Source organism: Dermacentor variabilis, chromosome 5 (assembly GCF_050947875.1).
Source record: "Dermacentor variabilis isolate Ectoservices chromosome 5, ASM5094787v1, whole genome shotgun sequence".
Classification (NCBI taxonomy): Eukaryota; Metazoa; Arthropoda; class Arachnida; order Ixodida; family Ixodidae; genus Dermacentor; species Dermacentor variabilis.
In genome coordinates this window covers 84,244,241-84,267,479 of record NC_134572.1, presented here as the reverse complement: position 1 = coordinate 84,267,479, position 23,239 = coordinate 84,244,241, and the positions used below count along the sequence as shown (strand labels likewise).

The window sequence follows — 23,239 nt, the reverse complement described above, 5'->3', positions numbered from 1 at the left end:
TTGCGTAGTCGAGCGCTCTTTTGTTAAGTGTGGCACATATCTTATGCACGTTAGACGCGCGCGCACGCACGCACGCACGCACGCACGCACGCACGCACGCACGCACGCACGCACGCACGCACACACACACACACACACACACACACACACACACTGAAAAAAAGAAGGACGCAATTGCTCAGTTGCCTCGAAAGAGGTCACTACAGTATGTCACACATGGTAAACAGAGATAAGCCACAGCGCAATCGTTCGGAATACTGCTGCCTGCCCGCTCAGCTTCTACTGTTGTGCGAAGACAGCGCACGTTGTGAATACTCTGTTGTGCCCTATGACTTTAACCAAAGGGTAGGCTGACTTGGCTTGCCGCTTAGCTGGCCTGTTTGGGACTGTGCTAGCGCTCAGAGGGCGGTGGAATCTCGCTCACGTCACCTGCACCGCGCGTGCCGAGCGGCTGATTCAGAGGGGCGGCCGAAAACTCCCGTGAAGAACAGACAACAACGCGAGGCCGTCGTCTGCGGCCCTGCTGCGCTTGTCTTTCAATGGACCTATTTTTCTGGGTGCTCTCTGTCGACGCCGGAAGAAAGCGGTAGTAACGCGAGAAAGAAATGAAACAAGAAGACAGAAGTGAAAGCGTTGAGTCACGATAGAACGAAAGGCAAAACAGATCGCTGCGTGCCGACGGGGACAGCCGGTTGCAGCGAGCAAACGAAGTAACGACGCAGAACCTCGGCGCTAAGGCAGGAAATTCTCTGTTGCTAGCCGAATATCGTACGCTCTTTGTCATACGCTGGCGGCCGAGGCAGGAAGGCGAATCGCGGAGGCGTTGAGCCAATGCGTCGTGTATCGCTGTCGGTCTTGCTGTGTGCATGGATGCTGTTAGAGTTGGTAGAAGAGCAGAGCAGCAACTGGTTCCCCCGCTTTTTATTTTCTTTCTCTTTTCCATCCGGCACAGCAGGAGCAGTTACGTCCACGTAATAAAAAGTCCAACACACGTCCGACACGATCAGCCGTTGAACGCGTGAGCACTCCGTTTTGACAGCCGAGGTTTGTCATAGCTAGAGGGTGGGCTGACATAGTGGAGGGACGAGAAAGCGAAGAGGTGATTTCCCAGCAGTGTTCGGAAGGATACCCTTCGCGGCTTCTTGTTTTCTTATTTTTTTTCCTAACTTTTTCCTCGCCAGACAAGCCAAGAAAGCTCCTCCTTGCCAAGGGCGCCGGAGCGTCTGCGACTCGCCGCCGCAGCCCAGCAGCAAACATGGGGACACGTGACGGAAGCCCCCGGGAACAACGCGTCCGTATCGTCATAATTACGTAGCGGCACATGACGCCGCCACGCCGGTAGCACGTGTCTCCCTCTCTGTCCGGCCTCCAAAGCTTCGCCGCCCCGGCGACAAGCGTTATGAGGGCGAGGAGGTGATCGGAGGAAGAGAAGATAGAAGGCACCTAAGCGCGCCCTAACGCGTGCGCCCCACGAGCGTGATTTCGCGCGGCGCGTCGAGGCTTTTATTTTTTTTCCACCTCGCGCTTCTCCCTCGCCCACGATCTCACGCACCGTCTGGGCTATCGGGCTTTGATGGGGCGTGACGTCGGCGCCCGTTCTTCTCCGCACCTGATAATTGGCGGGGCACCGCGAAGTCGCCTGGAAGGAGTATTTAAGAAACTCACTGTCACGTCGAACCCCCACATGACCGCAGCTCTCCGTTACTGCCGATCAGGTTGTTCGGTCTTCCGGATTCGAGTGTTACCGAAAAAGCCGCTTCTCGAGTGCCTTCTTATTACTCTGCTCTTTCGTGGACACGTGCTTGTCCTTTAGCGCTGCAGCGTACTTGAGCATTCTCTCACCTTCGGAATCACCGCTCCAGTGTTCTTGGTAAGCATACGCTTCGCTACTTGTTACCTTTATTTTGGTGTTGCTAGAAGCTCGGGATAAAGTTTTTCGGGTTTCGCGCAATATTTGCATGACAGGCGATTCCTTGTATTTCTTTCATTTTATGTATATGTGCATTCTTTGGAGGAGGGTAGCTAGCTAGACGCACGCTTCAAGATGTCGAAGGCTGCGCTATCTGAAGCGCCGTTTGCAATTTCGCTAGGGTGCTAACTTCTAATTTCTCGCTGTGCACTGCTGAACGCCTGCGCGCGAGTTAATATAATGCCAGCGCAAGCTACAAAAAAGAAAACATCCTGCAAACAGGCGCTGACGGTTGCAGTCCGATATGTCTTTGGATACATTGCAACACACACGGTAGGCCCCGAGCTGCTAACTCATGCTGCAGTCTCTAATTCGCATGACAACAGCAAGAGCCCTCGAGCGAAATCTACCTACGCTGATATTCAATGCTTACGAAACAGGAAAAACCGAGCGTACCCCTCAACGATCGTTATAGGCTATATTGCTTGAATACTCATCTCTGTTCTCTCACTGTTCATTCCAGGATGTGCCAATCGTAGGTGCCTTGCTCTCGCCGGCTGCAAGAAATGATCCTGATGGATACGCTCTACGATAATGGCATGTTCGCCATCCAGTCACTGCAAACCAGGTGGGTTTTGCTCGTACTTTCCTCATTGCGCACTGTTTAAATTCGCAAAGAGAACTGCCACTTCCCATAAGCACGCAACTTTTGAAATGCTGTCTGGAATCAGGCAGAACGAACTCGGTAGCTGATGGGCTAGTTCTGCATTGTGTTGACCAACGTGTAAAAGCCTAAAACGAAGGAACGCAAACAAGTGCTGAAAGGGTTAAGCTTTTAGTTTCTCGGACGAAGTGCACGTCTTCGCATTAGTCGATCCTGCTACCGATCGCACTTTCTCCTTGCGCTATTTCGACTGCGTACCGGCAAAATTTGCACAATTTGCTGTTTAGCTAGAATTTAGGGACATTCTACGGTACCGCTGGGTCTCGAATTTTGATCTGAGGACATGGAAGCTGAAGGGCTCTCTATTTACCCCTAAATATACGTTACTCAAACTAGTAAAATATTGTAAAAGACCGAGGTAGGCTGCTTATGCTGCTGCAGGAGTGCAGCACGAACGCGATTTCGAACATGAAAAAATGGCTAAATGTACGCACGGGCACGCACAAAAGACACGTCAGAATACAGCTTGCATTCTGAACAGGCAGGATATCTACTAACTTTATGTTCGTCTAGACGGTGACCCTGTCTTTACTCTATCTGGACAGTACATCTGTTTTCGTCTTGTTGATGCCGGCTTTCTGTAGTTATACGTAGCCTACTATCCCAGGTGCGAACGCTGCTGCATTACCCATTCATCTGGTCGGCTGAATGTTTATATCGTCGGCATCAACGTTAACGGGCAAACATTGCCAATTCTCTCCGTTTAGCAACGTTATCTTCCAAGGCACGACTGGCGGATTGAATTACATGTAATCATCACTAATAAGAAATGATACAAATGCATTTTTCCCATTTTAAATAGGTGATAGTCACTCCTCACAAAAAATTCATGCACCATTTTTATTGCAACACAGGTTTCAGCACCAGCATGGTCTGTTCTTCGCGATCTCCAACTTCGGAGATCCTCGGTACGCCTTCCTCATCTTCGCGCCGCTCATATACTGTCTCGACTGGACGGTGGGACGCCGACTGATGTGGGTCACCATCATCGCCGAGTGGTCCAACCAGGTGCTTAAATGGTGAGTGCTATTGCGCACTAGTGATTTTCCTGTAAGCAGTCGAGAGTTGCAGGAGATTGAATTGAACGGTGAGAGTAAGAAACCTGCCGACATAGTGTGGGTTCGCTTGAAGCAAGGAGAGCCACTGGGGGTACCTCGAAGCCTTCAAACTGCGGCGGACTTAAATAGAATGATGATGGTAATCATAATGACGATCTCCTCTCATGGCGTCCACATTCGAAAAGTAATCCTGCTTCGTTCTTTTCCAAGCAGTGATGACAGGAAATGGGATAAAGAAAGAGTTTCTGCCTATAATCGGCGTATTCTGCGAAAAACAGCATAACCACAATCCACAATGGGGCGCAGAAGCACTGCATAAAGACGTGCGCACGTTAGAAACGCATCTTAGAAACGTGCTTGTTCCATGCTGTCAGCTCAACCTATTTCATTGGAATAACCTGTTTTTTTCGCAAGGATGGCAGATAATGACAGAAAGCCCGAAACAGGGATATACGGACACGTTACATTATTTTATATTGAGCGTAATTTTTTAAGACTTGTCCTGTACAATTAAATTTTCTACCGACAGGTCTGCGTCCTTGTTGTGTGGAAGTCAGAAAGTACTAAATTTCGCGTCTTAACGGAAGAAACATTACAGGATACATGAAAACTCCTCCAAAAAATTGTAGTACTGAAGTGCAGATAAGGCGTTAAATTGAAATCGGCTGTTTTTCTGGGAGCTCAACTGCGGGACATTTTGCAAAGCGAAATATAACTTATTGATTTCGCTTGTATGTCTTCATACGAACAGAGCTCATCGAATAACACTTTTTATTCTTTCTGCAGCGCGCTATGGTTTCTGCTGCAACATAGCGCTTAAACGCCCCCATCTGTGTTAAGAACCCGCCTTTATCTTTCCATGGTTGGGTCGTAAAACCTTTGTTATGGCGTTAGAAAGGTTCTTTAGAAAGGGATTCTGAAAGGATATGCGTAGCCAGAGAAACAATGCGCTTTTATTTCAGTTGTTAACAGCACTGGAAAGCTTAACGGCATACGTGGCACAATACTCTAGCAGCATATCTTATTGCCCTTAGGCCTACGTCGTCACTATCTGATAATTTTTTAGCAACAGTAATAATGAAACAATGCATATTTTCGCCCTCCACTGACGAAAAGACAATTAGATTTCTCATATACGGTGGCGTGTTTTACTTCTTTCTTTTATATATAGACACTTTGATCACCTTTGATTAGCTTGTAATTAGTGAAGCGCAGGAAGAAGCATGTGTAATCTCTTTGCACTTTTACGAAATCTGGAATGTTCTGTACATTCGTAATGCGTTTACTGCGTATCTCGTAGATATCAACTTCAGTGCCTCTATAAGCAGGACGTGGAACAGCAACGAGTGATAGGATTCCGAGAACATGACATGTCGTGCCAGATAAAAATCTTGGGTTGCTTATGGAGGTAAGGGTAAGCCTCTATACACTTCATTTCCAGGAATAGCAAACCGTTGCTGGCCGACATTGAGGCGAGGGTGTAGATTAAGTCACCACCGAATGCTCTGCTGAACTATGTCGTTACAGGCCACGCACCGTGGAAGGAAACATCTGGGAAACCGTGTTTCGTCAGCAAATGTAATGCGCTGCATTGACGCGCCGGGTGAAAAGTCTTGAGAAGTTGGCTGCATTTAAATGCATTTAAAGAGTGTAATTCGACCCCATGGAGACAGACTAAAGCACGATCGAATGGCCGCCCTTTCACTGCATTCAAAAAGGAAACGTTACGCTTAAAAGGACCATAAGAGGTTTTAATTTCTTTGAGCATATAAATGAGGTGTCATAAAAAATACGGGTGCTATTTTGACATATCATCCAATGGCGAGGGTGGTTTTCTCACGTGGGCCCTGGTCTTTTGCAAGCGTGATGGTTTAGCATAGGCTCGATAAACTCGAAATAAATGGTATCGTGCTTACGAAGAGAGAGAGAGAGAGAGAGAGAGAGAGAGAGAGTGGAACGAAGGTCCGGTACTTTTTCTGGAGATTCTAGTTCGTGCATAAGCCAAGGAAAGTTAATACCATGGCTGGGTACTGAGTGTTCACACACGCGTCCTTCTTTGTTTGGTGCACGCAGGATGCTGCATGGCGAGCGCCCTTACTGGTGGGTGCACGAAACAGAGATGTACAACCGCACGGGCACCGGTACGCCCGCCATCCGGCAGTACTCGTTGACGTGCGAAACCGGGCCCGGATCGCCTTCCGGCCACGCCATGGTGTCGGCGGCCATCTGGTACATCATCCTGGACTTTTTGCTGCGTCGCACTGGCGTCGCCCAGCAGATGGGCAAGGCGTGGACCTCCTCCTTCCACTGGTGCGCCTACGCGGCTCTCCTGTGCATCGTCAGCCTGTCGCGGGTCTACATCGCCGCCCACTTCCCCCACCAGTGCCTGATGGGCATGGTCATAGGTGAGTGCGTCTCTCCTGTCCTGTCACTGGTGCTCGGTGTTCGAGCAACGATATTTTAGGAAAGTGGTTAGAAAGTAAGAAAAAAGAACGTGTGTGAGGTGGCAGAAGAGAGAGAGAAAACAAGGATAGGAAAGCAGAGAGGTCAACCAGAAGAGCATCCGATTTGCTACCCTACACTGGGGGTGGGGGAAAGGGGAATAGAAAGAAGAAAAAGAGAGAGAGTAAGCACTGAGTGCGTGGGGGAGGGACGCTATACACAGCGACACTATAAACGGTCTCTTAAGCCGGTGCACTTCAACTATTGCACTAGTGCAAGAATCGCTTTTCGAGCCAGTGACGGGTGTGGCCATGGTCCGAGTATCTTTGACTCGGTGAACGGTCTCGCGTCCAGTCGGTGTAAAGTTGCCCGCAGAGAGAGGCGTAGGACATACGTTGAAAAGAAAGTCATTCAGAAGGCTGCGCTGTTTTAGGTACATGCTCCCTAAATCGTACGAATGATATTTATCTTGTAGAGGCTACAAGCTGACAAAGATGGCTTTGCCGTGTACGGGATGTCCTCTTGGCAGGACCCAGTCGTTAATATATATGGGCATAAGAACGGAGTAGCATATGGGCATATGCGTCGCGCTCTAAAAAAGAAAAGCGTAGAAGTAACGCGCCTTAGTACTTAATTGAAGTGTTCGCAGACGGTGATGGTGTGGCTTGGCCAATAAAGAGAGAAGGGGATTGAATACCAGACATCATAATGCAGCTCTGAAACAAACACTGACTGTCGACGGATCTTGACACTGGCACAGTGGATTTCAAACTTCTCACAAACGCTGCATGTAACTAACGTCGTGCATGACCTGGCGAACCAACCTTTAACGACATTCGGTTTGTTTCTCCCGTCATTCAGGCTGCTTTCTGGCCAAGTTCATGTGCAAGCTCGACACCGACCACGTGACCCGCCAGCAGTACGTCCTGATCAGCGTGGGTCTGTGCGCCAGTGCGTTGTCTACTTACGGCGTTCTTCGTCTCATGGGCGTCGACCCTATGTGGTCCGTCGACCGGGCTGTCAAATGGTGCGTCAAGCAGGAGTACATCCACGTCGACACCACGCCCTTCTTCAGCATGATGCGCTACTGCGCCTTCCCATTTGGCATGGGCCTCGCCATGACTTCCGACTTCTACCAGCGCGTCAAGTCGACCGAGTTCACTTGGTCCATGCGAGTGCTGGCCGCTATCTTGGCCGTCAGCGTCGGCAAGGCTTCTGAGTGGGTCTCGCTGCCCAAGAACAACGTGCCCGTCTTTTATGCCTCGGCATTCCTCTTCAACGCTCTCCTGGCAGCGATCATGTTCGGCTTTGTGCCCTACGCGGTGGCGTCTTTAGCGGGAAGCCGTCGCCGGCCTTCGGGAAAGGCAAAGTCTTCGTAGGCAGGGTAGTCTGAGGACGGCGCTGCTTGTCCTCGGCGTCCCTTGCTTGAACAAATTTCTGTCCCATACCTCCCCTAGTTCCCTTAGGTATTTTTAACAAATTGTTGCCAAAGCGTCCCTACCTGGAACCACGAAACCGCAGGTTCGGAATAGGGACAATGGACCGTCTCCGCGCAGGGTTTGTCATGCTGGTCCGAAAATCACACTCCACTAAATATGACAGATTTAAGAAGAGCAAGTATGTTATACGGTTACACAGCTTTCCAGCTGTAGTCTGATAATGCACAGTGCATTTCATGGTACCTAATTGGGTGAATGTATTCTTTTTTTCACTTTCTGGAAAATCATACAGACCATGCGCGGAGGCCGTGAAAAGTTCCTCATGCTTTCATTGACACTTTACCAATCCTCATCGAGCATACAGTACGTCTCACGGAACACTCAGTCGTGATAACCATTTCATCACAGTCATTATCAATCATGAGCAATGGCTGCATTTTACATCAAACTTGTCCCAGATTGAGACAAAATCAAGCATTGTAGAATTACCGGTTTGGAGCAGATCAACTCAAACCCATAGAGAAATAACAGAGTGAGCATACTCTGAGGTAAATTTATACGTTTGCACAATTTAATAATCTTTGCACTCTTGGCTATTGGCATTGACTCTTTCACTATTTCGCTCAAACAGATGTTAGAAGAAAGTAGCGGCTTCATATACCTTGCCGATGCGAAGGCGTTGCCGCAAGCAATTCTCAGGCTTGTGGTGTATTTTTTCTCCAACGACATATACAGCTGTAAACTGGTAAAAACGTTAGTCTGTAACCATTTTCACCTTGCCACCTGAACACATTAACATATCATTCCTCACAAACAAATTCATTGTAATATATCTTCACTGTAAATAATTGTACAGATCTGAACTGTTCGGTTGTGTATTGTGCAGGTGATGTTTTAGAGCGTGTGCGTAATGTCTGGTTAGATCTTCATGTCAGTCACAATGGTAAATGTGCCCAACGTTATACTGCTTTCAGTGGTTTAACTTTGAACATGTTTAATAAAGACAATTTTGCACGTTTTCATGTCTGTTTGATTTAATATCTGTTTGGAGATAACTTGCACGTGGAATGACCAAAAAATAGCATGGCCACATACTTCTTCAGAACCCCTACACAAAGGGTCACACCAGAGGAGACATTGGGTTAATAACATGAGCAAATGTTGTGTGATTCCACAGGTGTTACCTCCAGCGGCGCCTGTTGAGTACCTGTAATTCCTGTACAAGGCTATTCCGTATACGTTTAACGAAGGTATACCTTCGCCCTGAAAGGTTCCAAAAAGCAGCCTGAACTACATCAGCAACAGCGTTGAAATGGGGTGAAATGTTGATTACGTCTGGGCACGTCATGCCGAAAGTCCTGTGTTTGGCGAAACCGGGAATCTCCCAAGCTTCGGAAACATCTTCAGCTGAATTAACTAATGATTCTAAGACACAAAATCTGAGTCCTGGTGTCCTGTAAGTTCAGCTGCCTAAAAATCACTGCAACCTCACATATAGGCGGTTAATAAAGTCTAACTGACGTCGTCGATGAATAGTGTGGCTGCCATGCAGCATTGATTAGTGGTTTACAATGGCGGCCCTGAACTCTCTCAAAACGCTTTCGTTACTGTTCACGCCAGTTAACTTACGCACGTAGAGTGCGCTCTTTAAGGAGATCTGATTCCGAAGTTTACGTAATCTACGCCAACGTGAACTTGGGCCAGCCATGGGAGTGGGCCAAACTCGCGTGTTCGTCCTGAGCACCCTTGAAACAACTAAAACATATTCTGGTGAACAAAAGCTGGGTTACGAAGCTAACATATTATAAAAGAAAAGAAATACGAATAAGCTTAATTAAAACGAAACATGTCTTTAAGCTCCGAGGTGTCCAGATATGACATCGGTGTCACTCACGTATCAAGGAATTGAGCCACACCGGGAAGATATGAAGAGGGGGAAATGGAAGAGAGGAAACACAGGGAGATTAACCAGACGCACTTCCGGTTTGCTACCCTGCACTGGGGGAAGGGGCTGTAGGGATGGAGAGAGAGATCACAGTTTCGCGCACATTTAAAGGTTCGCACCGAGTCTACAAAAGGTCGCCAAGACTTGGTCGACTTGAATGTTTTGCGTCAAGCCAGGCGGCCGATATTATATCGCACTAGCAAGAAACCACCTGTCAATGGCGTTTTTATTTCTTTATTTCGGGAAATACGAGCTCAGATGATCACCACGAACGAGGAAACGTTTTTCCAGTGATAACGATAAAGACTTTCTCGAAGAGCGTGACAGAGTTGAAAACAACAAAAATATACCGCACTGTCTTCTGGTTTTGCTTTCCCGAATCAAAATTATCCATGGTGTCGGAAGTCACCATACTTCACAAAGGCCCTCATTATCATCGTATACTACAATGCGTCAGCTCGGTGTCTCCACTGCCCGTGCACTAGCGACGCAAATAAGCGGTGGAAGTCATGCAGTCCGAGTATCAAGTTTGAATCATTGAGCACTTTACTAACTTTACATGTAGGCGACTGTAAACTGCGAAGCACACTTTTCTAGGAAATTCAGAAGTTCGATTGCACCGTCTACCTGGGGCCACTATTGTTACAAGCAACTTCTATTGAGCATACATTGCCAGGTGAGCTGACCGTCGCTATTATAGTTCTTTTTACCAGGCTGCAATCGACATTGAAGACTACCTTTTTTTAAACTACTTCGCGATACTCTGGGCGATATTGGGAAATCGGCAAGCTAAAAAGCATAGCCGTGCTTTATGCCCTCTTATGGGTTGTCGCTGACTATAGCGATCGTTTTCGGTGTTTTAAAAGTCAGAAAGTGCGACGGTACGACTAGCAATGGCTTATTAGTGTGGCGTCGTTCACTCAGGACCAAAGTGTTCATACCCATAAACTTCCGCCCCTTGATGGCACACACGCACTCTGCAACGCACCGTTCCTGTTCTCAAGATAAGTAAGTGTCTTGGGGGCCGTGCGTATGGCCTGTGACCGTGTCATCAGTCAGTGGATGGTCGAAGCGCTGTAATGGAGCCTAATCAATCCTAAAGGACGTGCCAAATTGCGTCCAGTGTTCCCCGGTATGAAATTATGCGTGAGCGTGGGCTGAGACCATGGCGCATCACGCAGTAGTGTGGTGCGTCCGGTGAATAATCGCATTCGATGCAGTGACGCTAGTGACGCCGTCTCGTGGAGGCGACGGACGCCCGCTCACTGGAAGCCGTCGCCTTACGGCCGGAGTCCTGCGGTTCCACGATCCGCGGCGTCGGGCAGCGAACGTGGTTGTCCGTGTGCGAGGTCGACGACTGGGCAGCGCTGTGCTGTTGTATCGAAGGACGCGCTCGATCCACGGCAGGTACGGTTGAATGTCGGTGTAGACGCCTGGCGAGTTTGGCACTGCACAGCTTCGGCCCCAGGACACAACGCCGATCTGCACGGCAACGTCATTGATGATCTGGAACAACGGTCCACCGGAGTCGCCCTGCAGAAACACGCCGGAAAAAAAGCGAGAAGGGTTAAGATCTGCGAGAGAAACAAGGGGTCTAAGGAGCTCGATTTTTTATTAGTCACAAATACAGGAAGAAACACATTATGAAGCCGAATAAAGCCTACGAATGAAGTAACCCCTAATGATGGGCCGCACTTTAATGCTATTTATTTTCCAGGCACTAGACGATGTTTTCCATCCGTCCGTCCGTCCGTCCGTTCATCCGTCCGTCCGTCCGTCCGTCCGTCCGTCCGTCCGTCCGTCCGTCCGTCCGTCCGTCCATCCATCCATCCATCCATCCGTCCGTCCGTGCGTCCGTCCGTCCGTCCATCCATCCATCCATCCATCCATCCATCCATCCATCCATCCATCCATCCATCCATCCATCCATCCATCCATCCATCCATCCATCCATCCATCCAACCATCCATCCATCCATCCATCTATCTATCCATCCATCCATCCATCCATCCATCCATCCATCCATCCATCCATCCATCCATCCATCCATCCATCCATCCATCCATCCATCCATCCATCCATCCATCCGTGCTCCAGTTTTCTCGACTGTCGAGGAGAAGCTGCTTACAGTGTTTGAGCATGACACGGACGATCATAAGTTGGCTTTAGACGTATACACCAACAACTTTGCTGAGAGCGACGTGGAGGGTCGATATGCTCAACCAACACATGCTCAAGTTTTGTGTAGTGATAGACTATATTGTACTTACCTGCTAGAGTACATATTTCAGCACCGACGCAATCATATAATTTTTTTTGTTCTTCTTTTTCTTCGTCGAGTAAAACGGCGCGACACCGGAGTGTTCCTAAAGCGCTGTTGTTCAAGCCGGAGTCAAAAGATGCCGCCACCAACGCTGCTGTCCCCACCCGCGTATTCCAGTAATCTTTCATACTGTTTCAATTACTACGTTTATAGTATGGCCAAATGCTCACAGATAACTTTAGAATTTTTACTGAATTGCTGTAATAATTTCGCCAGTCATTTCATAATAAGGAGACATAAATATGCCTAATAAGGGTTTCCTTTGGCAACATAACTATGACACGCTTGTTTGTACTCCTGAGTGTTGCAGCGAAACTGTTTGGTTGATCGACTGATTGTAAAGTGGGTACTACATTTTTGGGGGTGAATAGTAAGAGGGCAGTTATCTAATGTTGGGGGGGGGGGGGTGACGGTTATGGAACACACATAAATGGGGTAGTCGAAATATCTAGCTAGTCTTCTCCAGAGCCTACCATTTAAAATAGAGAAAACAAAAGAGTGATAACTACATCGCGAGCAACAATGCCACCTATATTCTCTGATAGGCTTAGTTTCCGCAGTGGCGCTAATCAGTGCTGCGTACCGTGCAGGCGTCCTTCCCGCCTTCAAGGAATCCAGCGCAGATATTTGTGTCTTCCACGAGGAATCTGATGAGCTGCTTACACAGGGTTAGGTTTACCAGTGGTAGCTCCACGACCTGCAGCACGTCGGAGGTGGGACCATCTGTCAACGACGAAGGAGGAAAAATTGTGAGGCTCAAAGGTATACCAATGCTTCAGAAACCCTGCCACGAGTGCATAACAGCTATCGATAACCACATTTAGTAGATCGACAGATGAAGCACTTTGCCTGGGTATTTGGAGAGAGTGGAGGCACTCTGTTGGCGTGACACCCGATTACCGCTGTTTGCAGTAATCGGGCAGAACCCGATTACAGCGAACAGAAATGAGAAGCCACGTGACCCCTGGGTACGTTTATAAAATAGCACATATGATACTGAGTACCAATCAGATCAGATTAGATCAAATGAAATCACCGGGTCTCGATCAACGCGCTGGTTGGGCATGGCGGGGCGCCGCACCGCGGTGCACGAATCCGACGGAAAACGGCAGGTGTTTGCTGGCGCCTAATGCAAATATTATCCGTTACCTTGCGTAAAGCGCCTGTGGCGTCGCAGTTAGAGAGCGAGGCTTGAAAACACAACATTCTTCAGGCCAAGGTCGGAAATAATTTCTGGCGTCATGGTTTGAGTGACAAAAAACTTTGGCGAACAACCAAGCGAATATCCCTAATAACTGCTCTTCGCAGTTAACGATAAGCAGGATGAAATGAGTATAAGCACGTATAGAAGTAATCAGAGCGTATTTACTCGCAGAACGCTCGGACCCCCCCTTGGCAATCAAAATTGTGATTCTTTTTTCAAGTTTTCAACGCACCACCGAAAATTGTTGCAGCGATAGTCTTCTTCTTGTTCCGACATCACTTTTAAAAGCGACTTTGAATAGGTCTGGCGTAGGTAACTTTATTAATTTGAGCTTCTGTTTCAGCTAGTATATTTCAGCTTGCGCATTTGCAGTTCCTGCTTGCGTAGAATGTGTACTCATATTGCAAAGCAGGTGCTGTTTGGAAGTCATATTTTTTGTTTGTTTGTCGTGGGATCCAATGCCGGCCACGGGGGTAGCATTTTGATGGTGGTGAAATGCGAAAAAACTCGAGTACTTAGATTTAGGTGCACGTTAAAGAACACCAGGTGGCCCAAATTATTCCGGAGTCCCCCACTACGGCGTGCTTCATAATCAGATCGTGGTTTTGGCACTTGAAACTCCATAACTTATTTTTCATATTTCGCTTGAGTTTACAGTGGCTGGTGTGAGAACCCCAATTTACAGCTACCTTATTCTTCATTGTTTTTCTATTTAGCACATAGAACGTTATATCCGAGAGTTTTCTTCACTTATGTATTGCACCCTCCAACTCAGCATTCATTTCCCTCGAAAAAAAAAAAGTGTGAGCACTATGCGAGCAAATACGTTATGTACGTTCGCAGTGCCCAGACAAATTTATACTACCGAGGAGACTGCAAAAAGAGTTCGCAATAATCGGCGGGGAGCACTGTCACGAGATGCTATTGATTAGAGAAAGAGCGAAAACAAGTGGTGAACGGTAGGGAAGTTAACCACATCAAGTGTCCGATTGGTTACTCTGCACAGGGGGATGGGGAATGGGCAGAAAAAATGAGAATAGTCTATTGAAGTAAGATAGAAGTAAAATGACGCGCTTGCGATGGGCACCTCTGAGTGCAGCTAGTATATTTTTCCACATTAACCCAGACAAACAAATCAATCAGTAACATATATGATGCTGATCTGAAGTTCGGACTCATGCGGTATACATTAATCGAAATCGGTGTATCACCTTCGTTTCAGTCCTTCGACGTCCCCTTTCTCGTTGATCGCAAACTGCGAAAGCGTAAATGACGGAACCTTAAACATAATCACGACATCAATGAATTGTGTCAGTGTGGTCGCGGCCCTAGCTCTTATCCCCCCCTCCTCCCTTTTTTTTTTTCTAGCGTCCTTTTTCGTGAAGAACATGTAAAAAGTGGTGTGAAAATGACACGTGAACGCCTGAAGGAGTGCATCATTGGAAATAACATCAGAACTACAGGTATAGAACGGTTCATAAGAACACATATGATTGCATTACTTTAAACAATAACTTTCAAACTTCAAACACGCCATCTGATGGTGATAGCAAGCCTAATATAAGCCATGATGACACAACGTTGACCGAAGAGTTCGGAGGAACGAACAGCTTTTGGAATTCGGCCTCAAGTCTTTTTAGCTTTCATGCGTGGTCACCTGCCGTCTTCCTTCTTCGTTCCATGCCTCTGGCTTTCCAATTGGTCAAGTGAGGAGCTAGGGGAAGGTCCAGCTCACTTCTCCTTCTTTCAGCTCACTAAAACTCCTCTCTCCCTTCACTTTCTTGCCCCCTCCTTTGCTGGTCGTGCGGTTTTCCTAAATTTTCGACAGACGGAAGAGGCGCGACGTCTTCTCTACCTATTAACACGAAGCCCAGAAGCTTGTGAAATTCAATATCAAGCTTCATTCGATTGTCTGTTTTCATTTGGCAAGATTTTCGGGTCGTAACCCATAACACAGCTAAGCTCAGCTATCGCTAAGCGGGCGATTTTAAATGATTTTGCAACTTGTTTATTGGAAATGCGCTCCAGATTCACAGCACACCGTAACAGGGAGTCATAGGAGGGTGCTATACACGTAGCACATGGGTAGCAGCGAGAAATGTATGCGGGGATATAGCGGTACGCGCTCCTATTTTATAACTTTTAATCACGCCTCTAATTGTCACTGAGCGGATTATTATTGTTGTCGTCTCCTCTAACGTATAGCACACTGATGCTTCGGCCTTCTCGAAATTTCTCAGGCGCGTTTAATTGCAATTTCCAGTCGAGAACTCACCACACTGTAAGAACAAATAAAGTGCTAGCAGTTCTTTTTTCATAAGGTAAGTTCCCGTCTAATAGCGAATTTCATTTTTGACAGCTCTTGTACTTCCAGATGGAGTACTTCCACTTTGCGTGGGAATGAGCAGAACAGACGTACTCTGTTGAATGATACTCGAGTATGTAGTTTGTTTTTAAAAGGTGGTGAAGGTGAGGCCTTAACCAGGGTTCTCTAGCCAGCTAGGCGGCGTTCGGTCAAGGGCAGAGGAAGCATAAGGTGGAGAATAACGCTGGTGCCTATTATGACAGAAAAGCCCCTTATGCATGCAAATTACTGGAATTTCTCTGTATACCACACATCGACTACGCTCTTTTATATGTAAATCCATGGGAGCATTTGTTACGTGACAAAATATTTTTGGCCACGGACCAAAAGTAACTATTTTGGAAAATGGGCGCCGATTTTCTCATCTCGCCACCCCATTAAATCCTCTTACGCCTTGCGCAAACATGCCTTTGATTACCAGGGCTAGCTGTAATTGGCGAACTGGGCAAACGTTGCCAGCGTTCATATATACCTGGTCTTCATTCAGTGGTCGGCGCTTCACTGTCATCTTTGACCCCTCCTTATCCTTCCCCCAATGCGACGGCGCCAGACTCATTCTTGTCGAACAATACGAACGCTTACATTACATGCTTACTTTCAGACGTGTAGCCCCAGCCGCTGACCAGGGCGAACCCTTCCGGTCGGAATCCCCGCGGCGGCAGGCAAATGGTGTTCACGTATCCGCCCAGCCTCCAGAGGGGCACGTGGTCCTTGAGGCGCAGCAGCGCGATGTCGTTCACCAGCGTCGCCTCGTCGAACTGCGGGTGGATGAAGAAGGCGCACGGCCGCGAGCGCCACTGGAAGAGCGACGGGAACGACATCCGATGCAGGCCCAGCCACACGGTGACGTTTTGCATCGACTCCCTGCACCGGGAGCGCGCGACGAGCGAGATGCCGCTGTGTTTTAAATCGCATCGCGTTGAGTGGAGCGAAATAAACCCCGGTCGCTCCATTCGACGCACGCACACACTCACGCACGCACGCACGCACTCACGCACGCACGCACGCACGCACGCACACGCACGCACGCGCACACACACACACACACACACACACACACACACACACACACACACACACACACACACACACACACACACACACACACACACACACACACACACACACACACACACACACACACACACACGCACACGCACACACACAAAAAAGAAACGTAAGCGCAAACGAAAGGACCGACAGGCTTGTGTAACACTAAAAATGACGAAATGTTGTGCCTTGCGTGGCCTGTGTTGTATCGCATTGTGTGGTGGCAGTTGCCAGCGTGCTCCTCGCTTTCCCTTTCCTGTTAACTGTATATATGTGTATATGTGTTCAAAACAAATAATAAATAATACCCACGTAGTTCGAGCAGGTCGGTGCCTCAACATTAAGCTTGTGCGAGCACAGCAACAGTGTGAAATCTTTTACAGGCTCTAATCTCGGCCTAGCATTGCAAAAAGTGCAAGTGTACCCCAATGTTGTCGGAGACGCGAGTAAATTGAAGGAATTGTGACCAGAAGGGGAAAAAAATGTTGCTGAGGCCTTTTATATTCAACGAAAAGATAATTTGTGCGTCGGCCATGCGTGCATAGTACTACACGACAGCTACGTAGAGAATGAACTGTTTTGGTTGTTTTCGCCTTATTTTATCTAACGTGTGAGGTAGTGGGAGTGAGATGGATGTCCGGGTGCGGCATGCGCGCTGTCTTTGCACGTTTCCTTTTTTTTACATTAAGCCCTCAGTTGTAGTTGGTGTAGTATTTATTCTGTCTCCATCCCTTACATTGCCCCTCGTGTTAACTACCTTTTCAAATATAAACCGCTTCCTGCATAACATGGCCACAAGGAAAAAGAACGCTTCTGACCATACTAGATGTCAACATCAACGCAGCTGAACGCACAAGGTGTGCGCCAGATTCGGGTGGAACGAATTTAGGCAGTATTCGTAAAACGTCTAGATCGTTATTGTAAACTTCTTCACCTTCTTATATACATCTTCAATTACTTGAAGAGGTCTGTTACTAGATAACATTCATTAACAAGTCTACTGCATTCAGTGTACTATTGGCCCAGAATCTTTGGGGATGAGCTATTTGCAGAAAATGCAGAGATCAGTCGATAAAAAATGTAAAGCCACAGTTACACAATTTTCACTGGAAAGCATCTGTAGACTTTCTATAGGTGATCTCAGTAAATTTTGTGAAGGATTCTATATTTTTCAGCACGCCTTAAGGTAATCTAGGCGTGCACTGGACCCGCCATGGTAGCTTAGTGGCAATAGCGTCGTCCTGCTCAACTGGACGTTGCGGATTCGATCCCGACCGCGGTAGTCGCGTTTCAATGAAGGTCAAACGCAAGAACTCTGCTGTACTTAAACCTGTGCAAGAAAATACGAAACACATCTCTCATTTTCTTTTTCTTTGCAAAGTTACTTCTACTTCCTAGATTTTTAGCAGTCATTTGTGTTAAGAGTGAACTCGCCTTCATTTCAGGTATGTTGAAAGCGACGACAACGTATAGTACCTATTGTAGCCCTGCCATTGCATTTGACGTACCTTGCCAGACAGTGACCGCAGGTCAGCACAAACTTGTCCGTGATGAGGCTTCCGCCACCGAAGAAGACGTTTCTGCCTTCCTTTCTGCGAATCAGAGCCGCCTGCATAAATGCGCTTGGTTAGTATGTAGCGACGCTTGGAGACGTTCGTGAATAGTAAAGCCTGCTACAGCAGTCCTGTACTATACATTAGGTTAAGGCAGAAATAAAGCCCCTTGAGTTATTTTTAGGCGTGCTGTTTATCGTTGAAATGATAAAGAAACTGTGCGAGCATTTATACAGTTCTTTGACGACAATAGACCAAAACATAAAAACAGGCAGTACAAATGAAAAACAACGATATGGAAAACAAAGCACTTGGCTTAGATCTTCGTAGAGGAAATCGTATAGCTCCCGCGCATTCACCAATGCTACCGAACAGGGCAAACGTTCTCTAGAAATTTCTTGAATGCTATTAGCGGGCAGTCTTGCAATGTGCTTGCAGGCACAGAAGCACATTAACGTCTCTTTAAATAAAGCCTTGCAGCGATACTTCTGAAACCTAATAGCTTTTACACAAACAAGGTGACATGATATAACTGACTTCTTCAGATACTTCCGCTATAACAAATCAAAAACAAGAAATAGGCCAATATCACAGGATTAATTTCTGGATCACTCGGTACAATAACATCCGGCAACACAAGAACGTTCAAGCATAAAGCTGACAGAAGCAATTAGGAAAGTAGGATTAGCAGAAGACAAGTAGGAACTATGTAATAAGCTTTTATCAGCAGCATTATTATATTCAGCCGTAAGCTTTAGTTCAAGCCCGCTTCCGTATTTTCCACGCGCAATTTCATTCCATTTCGTGCACAATATATATTTTCAATTGTTTTCATGTGATCCGTCGATAACGCAGTACATTCACAATGTTTAGATCACGTGGTACAGCCTTCACTCAACCGAATGTAAAGGTCGTGGGCTCCGACATTTTAACGAATTAACGAAGAAACCTGGCAGTAGGCTATAGGCGCAAATTACAACGCGAACTTATGTTGCCCGGACACGTGCGAAGACCGTCACGTTGAAAATCTTGTGAATCCTTTTGCTAGCTTATTATTTGTCCCGAAATTCTAGCCCATTTTAGCCAGCTTCATTGGGTGGAATCCAATTGAAAGCGTTGGTATTGAATTATGACTCCCACACGAGGGAACTAAGCTACACTGATAAGCATGAGGCGGGGCGCGCGAAGTAAAGGCTTATGCGCGCTAACGTAGTGAGCGTTATTAGATTATCGCCCATTGCTTTTAGCTGTTCTTGTTTTCGAGAGTGCGCTGGCTTCAAAATTACATAGCCCTGTTATTCTCCATCTTAGTTCATTTATTCATCTTTATACAGGTGGGCGCAGGCAGTGGGAAAGGCCATTTTCTGCTCCCAACATGTGGGCGGCTCGGGCGTTCAGTCTTGCGTTGTTGATAAAGCCCTAGTCGAGAATCGGGAGATCGCCAGATAACAGATTTGCTTTGGAGCGTTGATGTAGGCGGATCTCATGTGGCCTGCGGGAAACCTTGGAAGGAATTTGTAGAAAAAAAAAGAAAAAGGAAAAGTAAAAAAAAAGGAAAAGGGAAACGTCAGCGGCAGAGCTGATCTCGAAGAGAGTCGATTTTGCATAACCGCAGCGTATACTATAACGGAAAGAATGCGGTAAAGTTTCGCGAGATTTATCTAGATCGATTGCTCGCGCCAGAGAAAAGTTCAAAGGTCGGGTGCGAAGAGCGAAGGAAGTAACTCAGAAGCTCTGACGAGGCTGGCGAGTCTCATATAAACTTGAAGAGACGAAATATATGCAACACTATGCGCTACTTGATCTGAAACTCTCGTTGAATGCGGGTAATAACCACGAATAATGCTAAAGCAGCGAAAATTTCAAATTTCAGACGGCTGCCCAGGCGTAACCGTTAAGGCACTCGCAGTAACGCGAGCGCCAGTCTGAGTGCGTAAATCTGATTTCAAGGCAAGAATGCGCTGATCGACACCGAGAACTTTCGGAATACTCGCTTCTCTTTGTGGTGGGGAGGTTCTATAAGCGGTCATAACGAATAAATTTTTGATGCCATCGCCTGTGATGGTTGGAGTCGGGCATGAAACGGGCATGAAATAGATGGTAGCTGGCCCATGCCGTCGTCCAACTTATCCACGCTGTGTACGTTGTTGAAGGGAGAGACTTGTTCTCGTCGAGAACGAGGAATATGGGATTTATTTACAGTATTTACATGAGAACGTTACAGTTCATCAGTCTAACGTGAGTGAAAGCGGAATGCACACTGAGGAGCCACCAACGGCTCCTAAAGTACACTATGTCCTCCCTAGATCCCTAGGTAAGGGAAAACGGCCGTTCAACCTGCTACCAATTCGGAGCGTTCAAAGTCATCGCAGCCGACCCGCCTTTGAGGGGGAGGGTTCACACACACACACTTCCGCACAAGTTTCACTGACCACACCAAGGTGAGAGGGTTTTCGCAGAGAAGGGTCTTGCCCCGAGCAGGCGCCTCTTCATCCCAGTGTGGACACCGCAGACAACCGCCGCCGCGCCTGTCCATGACTTCTAAGCCCTGTGAGACCGCCGCAAGACATCTTCTCCCAGGAGTTTCACCGCTTCAAACAAGCCGTGACGACCACGGCACATTCACTAACAATACTACAATACTTGGTCCGCCGACCGCGCTTAGTCATAGCGGTGGCGCTCACTTCGGGACGCGGCGTATTGTTTTTTTTTTCCCATAGCGGCTCATCGCAGCGAACCGGGTGCGCTCCAAGGTCTGGTTCTCCGAATATGCAGCTGCGGCTGGCTGGAAAAATTTTGTAGGTCGGTACCCTTGCAGGCCGTTCGTAACACGCCCTACACCATGACTCTTGTGTACAGCAATGCCACATACAAAATAAATAAATAAATAAATAAATAAATAAATAAATAAATAAATAAATAAATAAATCCGATAATGCAGATATTGTATTGCAAATTAATACACTGATATACTGATTGATATACGAATTGATGAGCGGGTGGTCGTCCGTCCGTCGTTTTAAGCCCTCCCGTCCTATTGTGTTTTATCGTACTATCGCGCGTAGATTAGTTAGGCATTTTGCATTGTACTCAGGCTTTCGTCAGCGTGTCTCTTAAACGTCACTACGACAGGGCAATACCCCATTCAATTTAATCATAGGTGGGCTCTGGTGGCCCCCTGGTGTCAGAACCATGAACTGTTACAACGTCTTGCCAGGGCGGCCTTCAAAACTGTACTCTCTACATGTTGTAAATAAACTTGATCTATCCTATCCCGTTCGATAGTAAAACCAGGGCTCATGCTCGCAATATATGGAATGAGAACGCAGAAAAAATGCGCGTAGAACCAACCTTGCGTTGATATCTTGGTAACCGTCCCCCGGCATATCATGCTATGTAGTACCACAAACATGCAAACATATATTTACGTATTACATATGTAAACGTTTGTTGGTTTTCGCAATAGCCCTTATAAAATGTCCATGTCTTCTTTTTCTTCCGTCTGATTTTCTTCTGATTCCTCTTCAATCAGGTGTGATGCGTTGGAACGCGTAAGTTGTATTTGCTTCATCGTCAGCTATTAGACGCACAATTTTGTATAAGTAAATTGTTGCAATGTGATGCGCCCCCCAGAGTAAGCTGTACTTTTATACAGCTATAAAACTTGTTCAATAGCCATACATGACTTGCTTGACCTTGAAGAAGCGCGCCACAGCGACACAGTACAATGATGGACGCGAACCCAAATTCGGGGACGAACGCGTTCTGTAATTTTACTTCATCGTCAGCTATGAGCGCTCGCTCGCTTTTTATTAAAGCGACAGCCTTGAGTCACTCGTCGCAATTGCTCATACCCGAAAAAAGCGGCGTCTAGTCCAGCGATGCAAAAAGTGTGATCATCAGGAATGGCTCATACCCCCGTAAGCAAGCAAAGATGCAATCGCTGAATACGATGAAGGGACGATTGAGAGAAAGAACGATGGAAAGAAAGAAATAACGAAAGAAGAAACGAAAAAAAAAAAACGAACGAAACGACCTATACGTAGGGCATTAGGTGCTCGCATGTGTCATTGAGGAAATCGACCTACAGTGCCATACGTTTACTTCACACTGCCGCTCGTTATGTCTCGCCCCTATGATCGTATAACTTAATGAATTAGCCTGTGTGCAGCAGGCTTTCGCTTTCACGTGTTACAGGGATGTTTTTAGAGTGTAATATGCTGCCGAATTTTTGCGATAGCAGTTATTTGTACATTCCAAGCGAATTTTCATCGTCGTCGTTGGCATTGGCGCGGTGGTTCGTATGGATGCTTCGGTATACTTGAATGTATGTTATATTATTGAAAAGCCGAAGCTTCTCTGATTATGTTTTATGCTTCTGACTAAATTCTTCCCCAAAACTTTTGATAATTGCAGGTGGGAAAGAACAGTTATAAAAAGTTTAATTCGCAGCGAATGCCTTTTACCGTATATCTTCTGAGCCATAATTTACAAAACATAATTAGGCCTAACAACCTGAAAGTAATGTAATTTCACTGGCGCATGTAGTTAGTGCTTTGTTACGGGCAGGGCAGAGGAGCTTGTGCGATGCCATTACAGGCCTTACACGGCGTGCTAAAGCTTTCGAGGGCGCCGCAAATTTCGCGCTCCAATTCTTTGTGCCGACAGAAATTGACACATTAAAATTAAATGAATAAGCTTGAAATCGTTACCCAATCGAATGAAACAGCAGTGATAGAGACGATAGAGACACATTCACACGGCCGTTGCCGCCGCCGGCGATGTAGTGCTGTCCAGCTGATGACGCATGCGCAGGTTGCGCGCAGAAGATTACAGTGTTGCCTGATGCGCGTGCTGCGCTTCACTGCAGCAACTATGAAGCCAAGTGGACGCACTATCAACGCTGTGTTCAATCGCCTCGGCGGTGAAGGGAGCTCTGCTTTCTGCTCTAAAAATATGCCGTACTTGCATTTGTATTATGCCATCAGCATCGTTTTACTTCTTAACTTCAGTTGACCAGTAAAAAGCAATCCCGAGAGAAACACCAAGAAAAACTGTTGTCTGTAGAATGCTATAGATCCATTGTATATATACTGACGAATGTAGACTACGAAATTTATGCAAAAGTCTTATCCAATCGACTCCAGTATGCAATGATGTTGACTTCACCAGACTTGCGGATTACAAGGCTGATTCATACAAACGGATTTACACCTAGTCCGAACAG

At 46.9% G+C, this 23,239-nt stretch overlaps 2 protein-coding genes across 2 annotated transcripts in view; one reads left to right on the top strand and one right to left on the bottom strand.

Annotated features, from left to right (window-relative positions):
* The first annotated feature begins 1,669 nt into the window (after positions 1–1,669).
* LOC142582909 (glucose-6-phosphatase 2-like) lies at positions 1,670–8,590 on the top strand. The gene is made up of 5 exons (XM_075693034.1): positions 1,670–1,870; positions 2,433–2,537; positions 3,488–3,652; positions 5,765–6,096; positions 6,995–8,590. Exons 2-5 carry the CDS (start codon positions 2,476–2,478, stop codon positions 7,510–7,512), a joined length of 1,077 nt encoding a protein of 358 aa, XP_075549149.1. The 5' UTR covers positions 1,670–1,870; positions 2,433–2,475; the 3' UTR covers positions 7,513–8,590.
* A 1,152-nt stretch (positions 8,591–9,742) lies between these two features.
* The window catches only part of LOC142582910 (trypsin-1-like), a 31,089-nt gene continuing 17,592 nt past the window's right edge, over positions 9,743–23,239 (bottom strand). Inside the window, exons 3-6 of the mRNA XM_075693035.1 lie at positions 17,968–18,068; positions 16,005–16,273; positions 12,424–12,563; positions 9,743–11,050 (exon numbers count right to left, since the gene is read on the bottom strand). Of these exons, the coding sequence (XP_075549150.1) occupies positions 10,691–11,050; positions 12,424–12,563; positions 16,005–16,273; positions 17,968–18,068 (870 nt within the window). The 3' untranslated portion in view covers positions 9,743–10,690. The remainder of the gene's footprint in view (positions 11,051–12,423; positions 12,564–16,004; positions 16,274–17,967; positions 18,069–23,239) is intronic.

What these genes read in the sequence shown, in the direction of transcription:
- LOC142582909 (XM_075693034.1), top strand. Translation starts at nt 2,476, where the DNA reads ATGATCCTGATGGATACGCTCTACGATAATGGCATGTTCGCCATCCAG. An exon ending in ATCCAGTCACTGCAAACCAG is followed by an intron (nt 2,538 to 3,487) that starts GTGGGTTTTGCT and finishes ATTGCAACACAG; the next exon opens with GTTTCAGCACCAGCATGGTC. An exon ending in CCTGATGGGCATGGTCATAG is followed by an intron (nt 6,097 to 6,994) that starts GTGAGTGCGTCT and finishes CCCGTCATTCAG; the next exon opens with GCTGCTTTCTGGCCAAGTTC.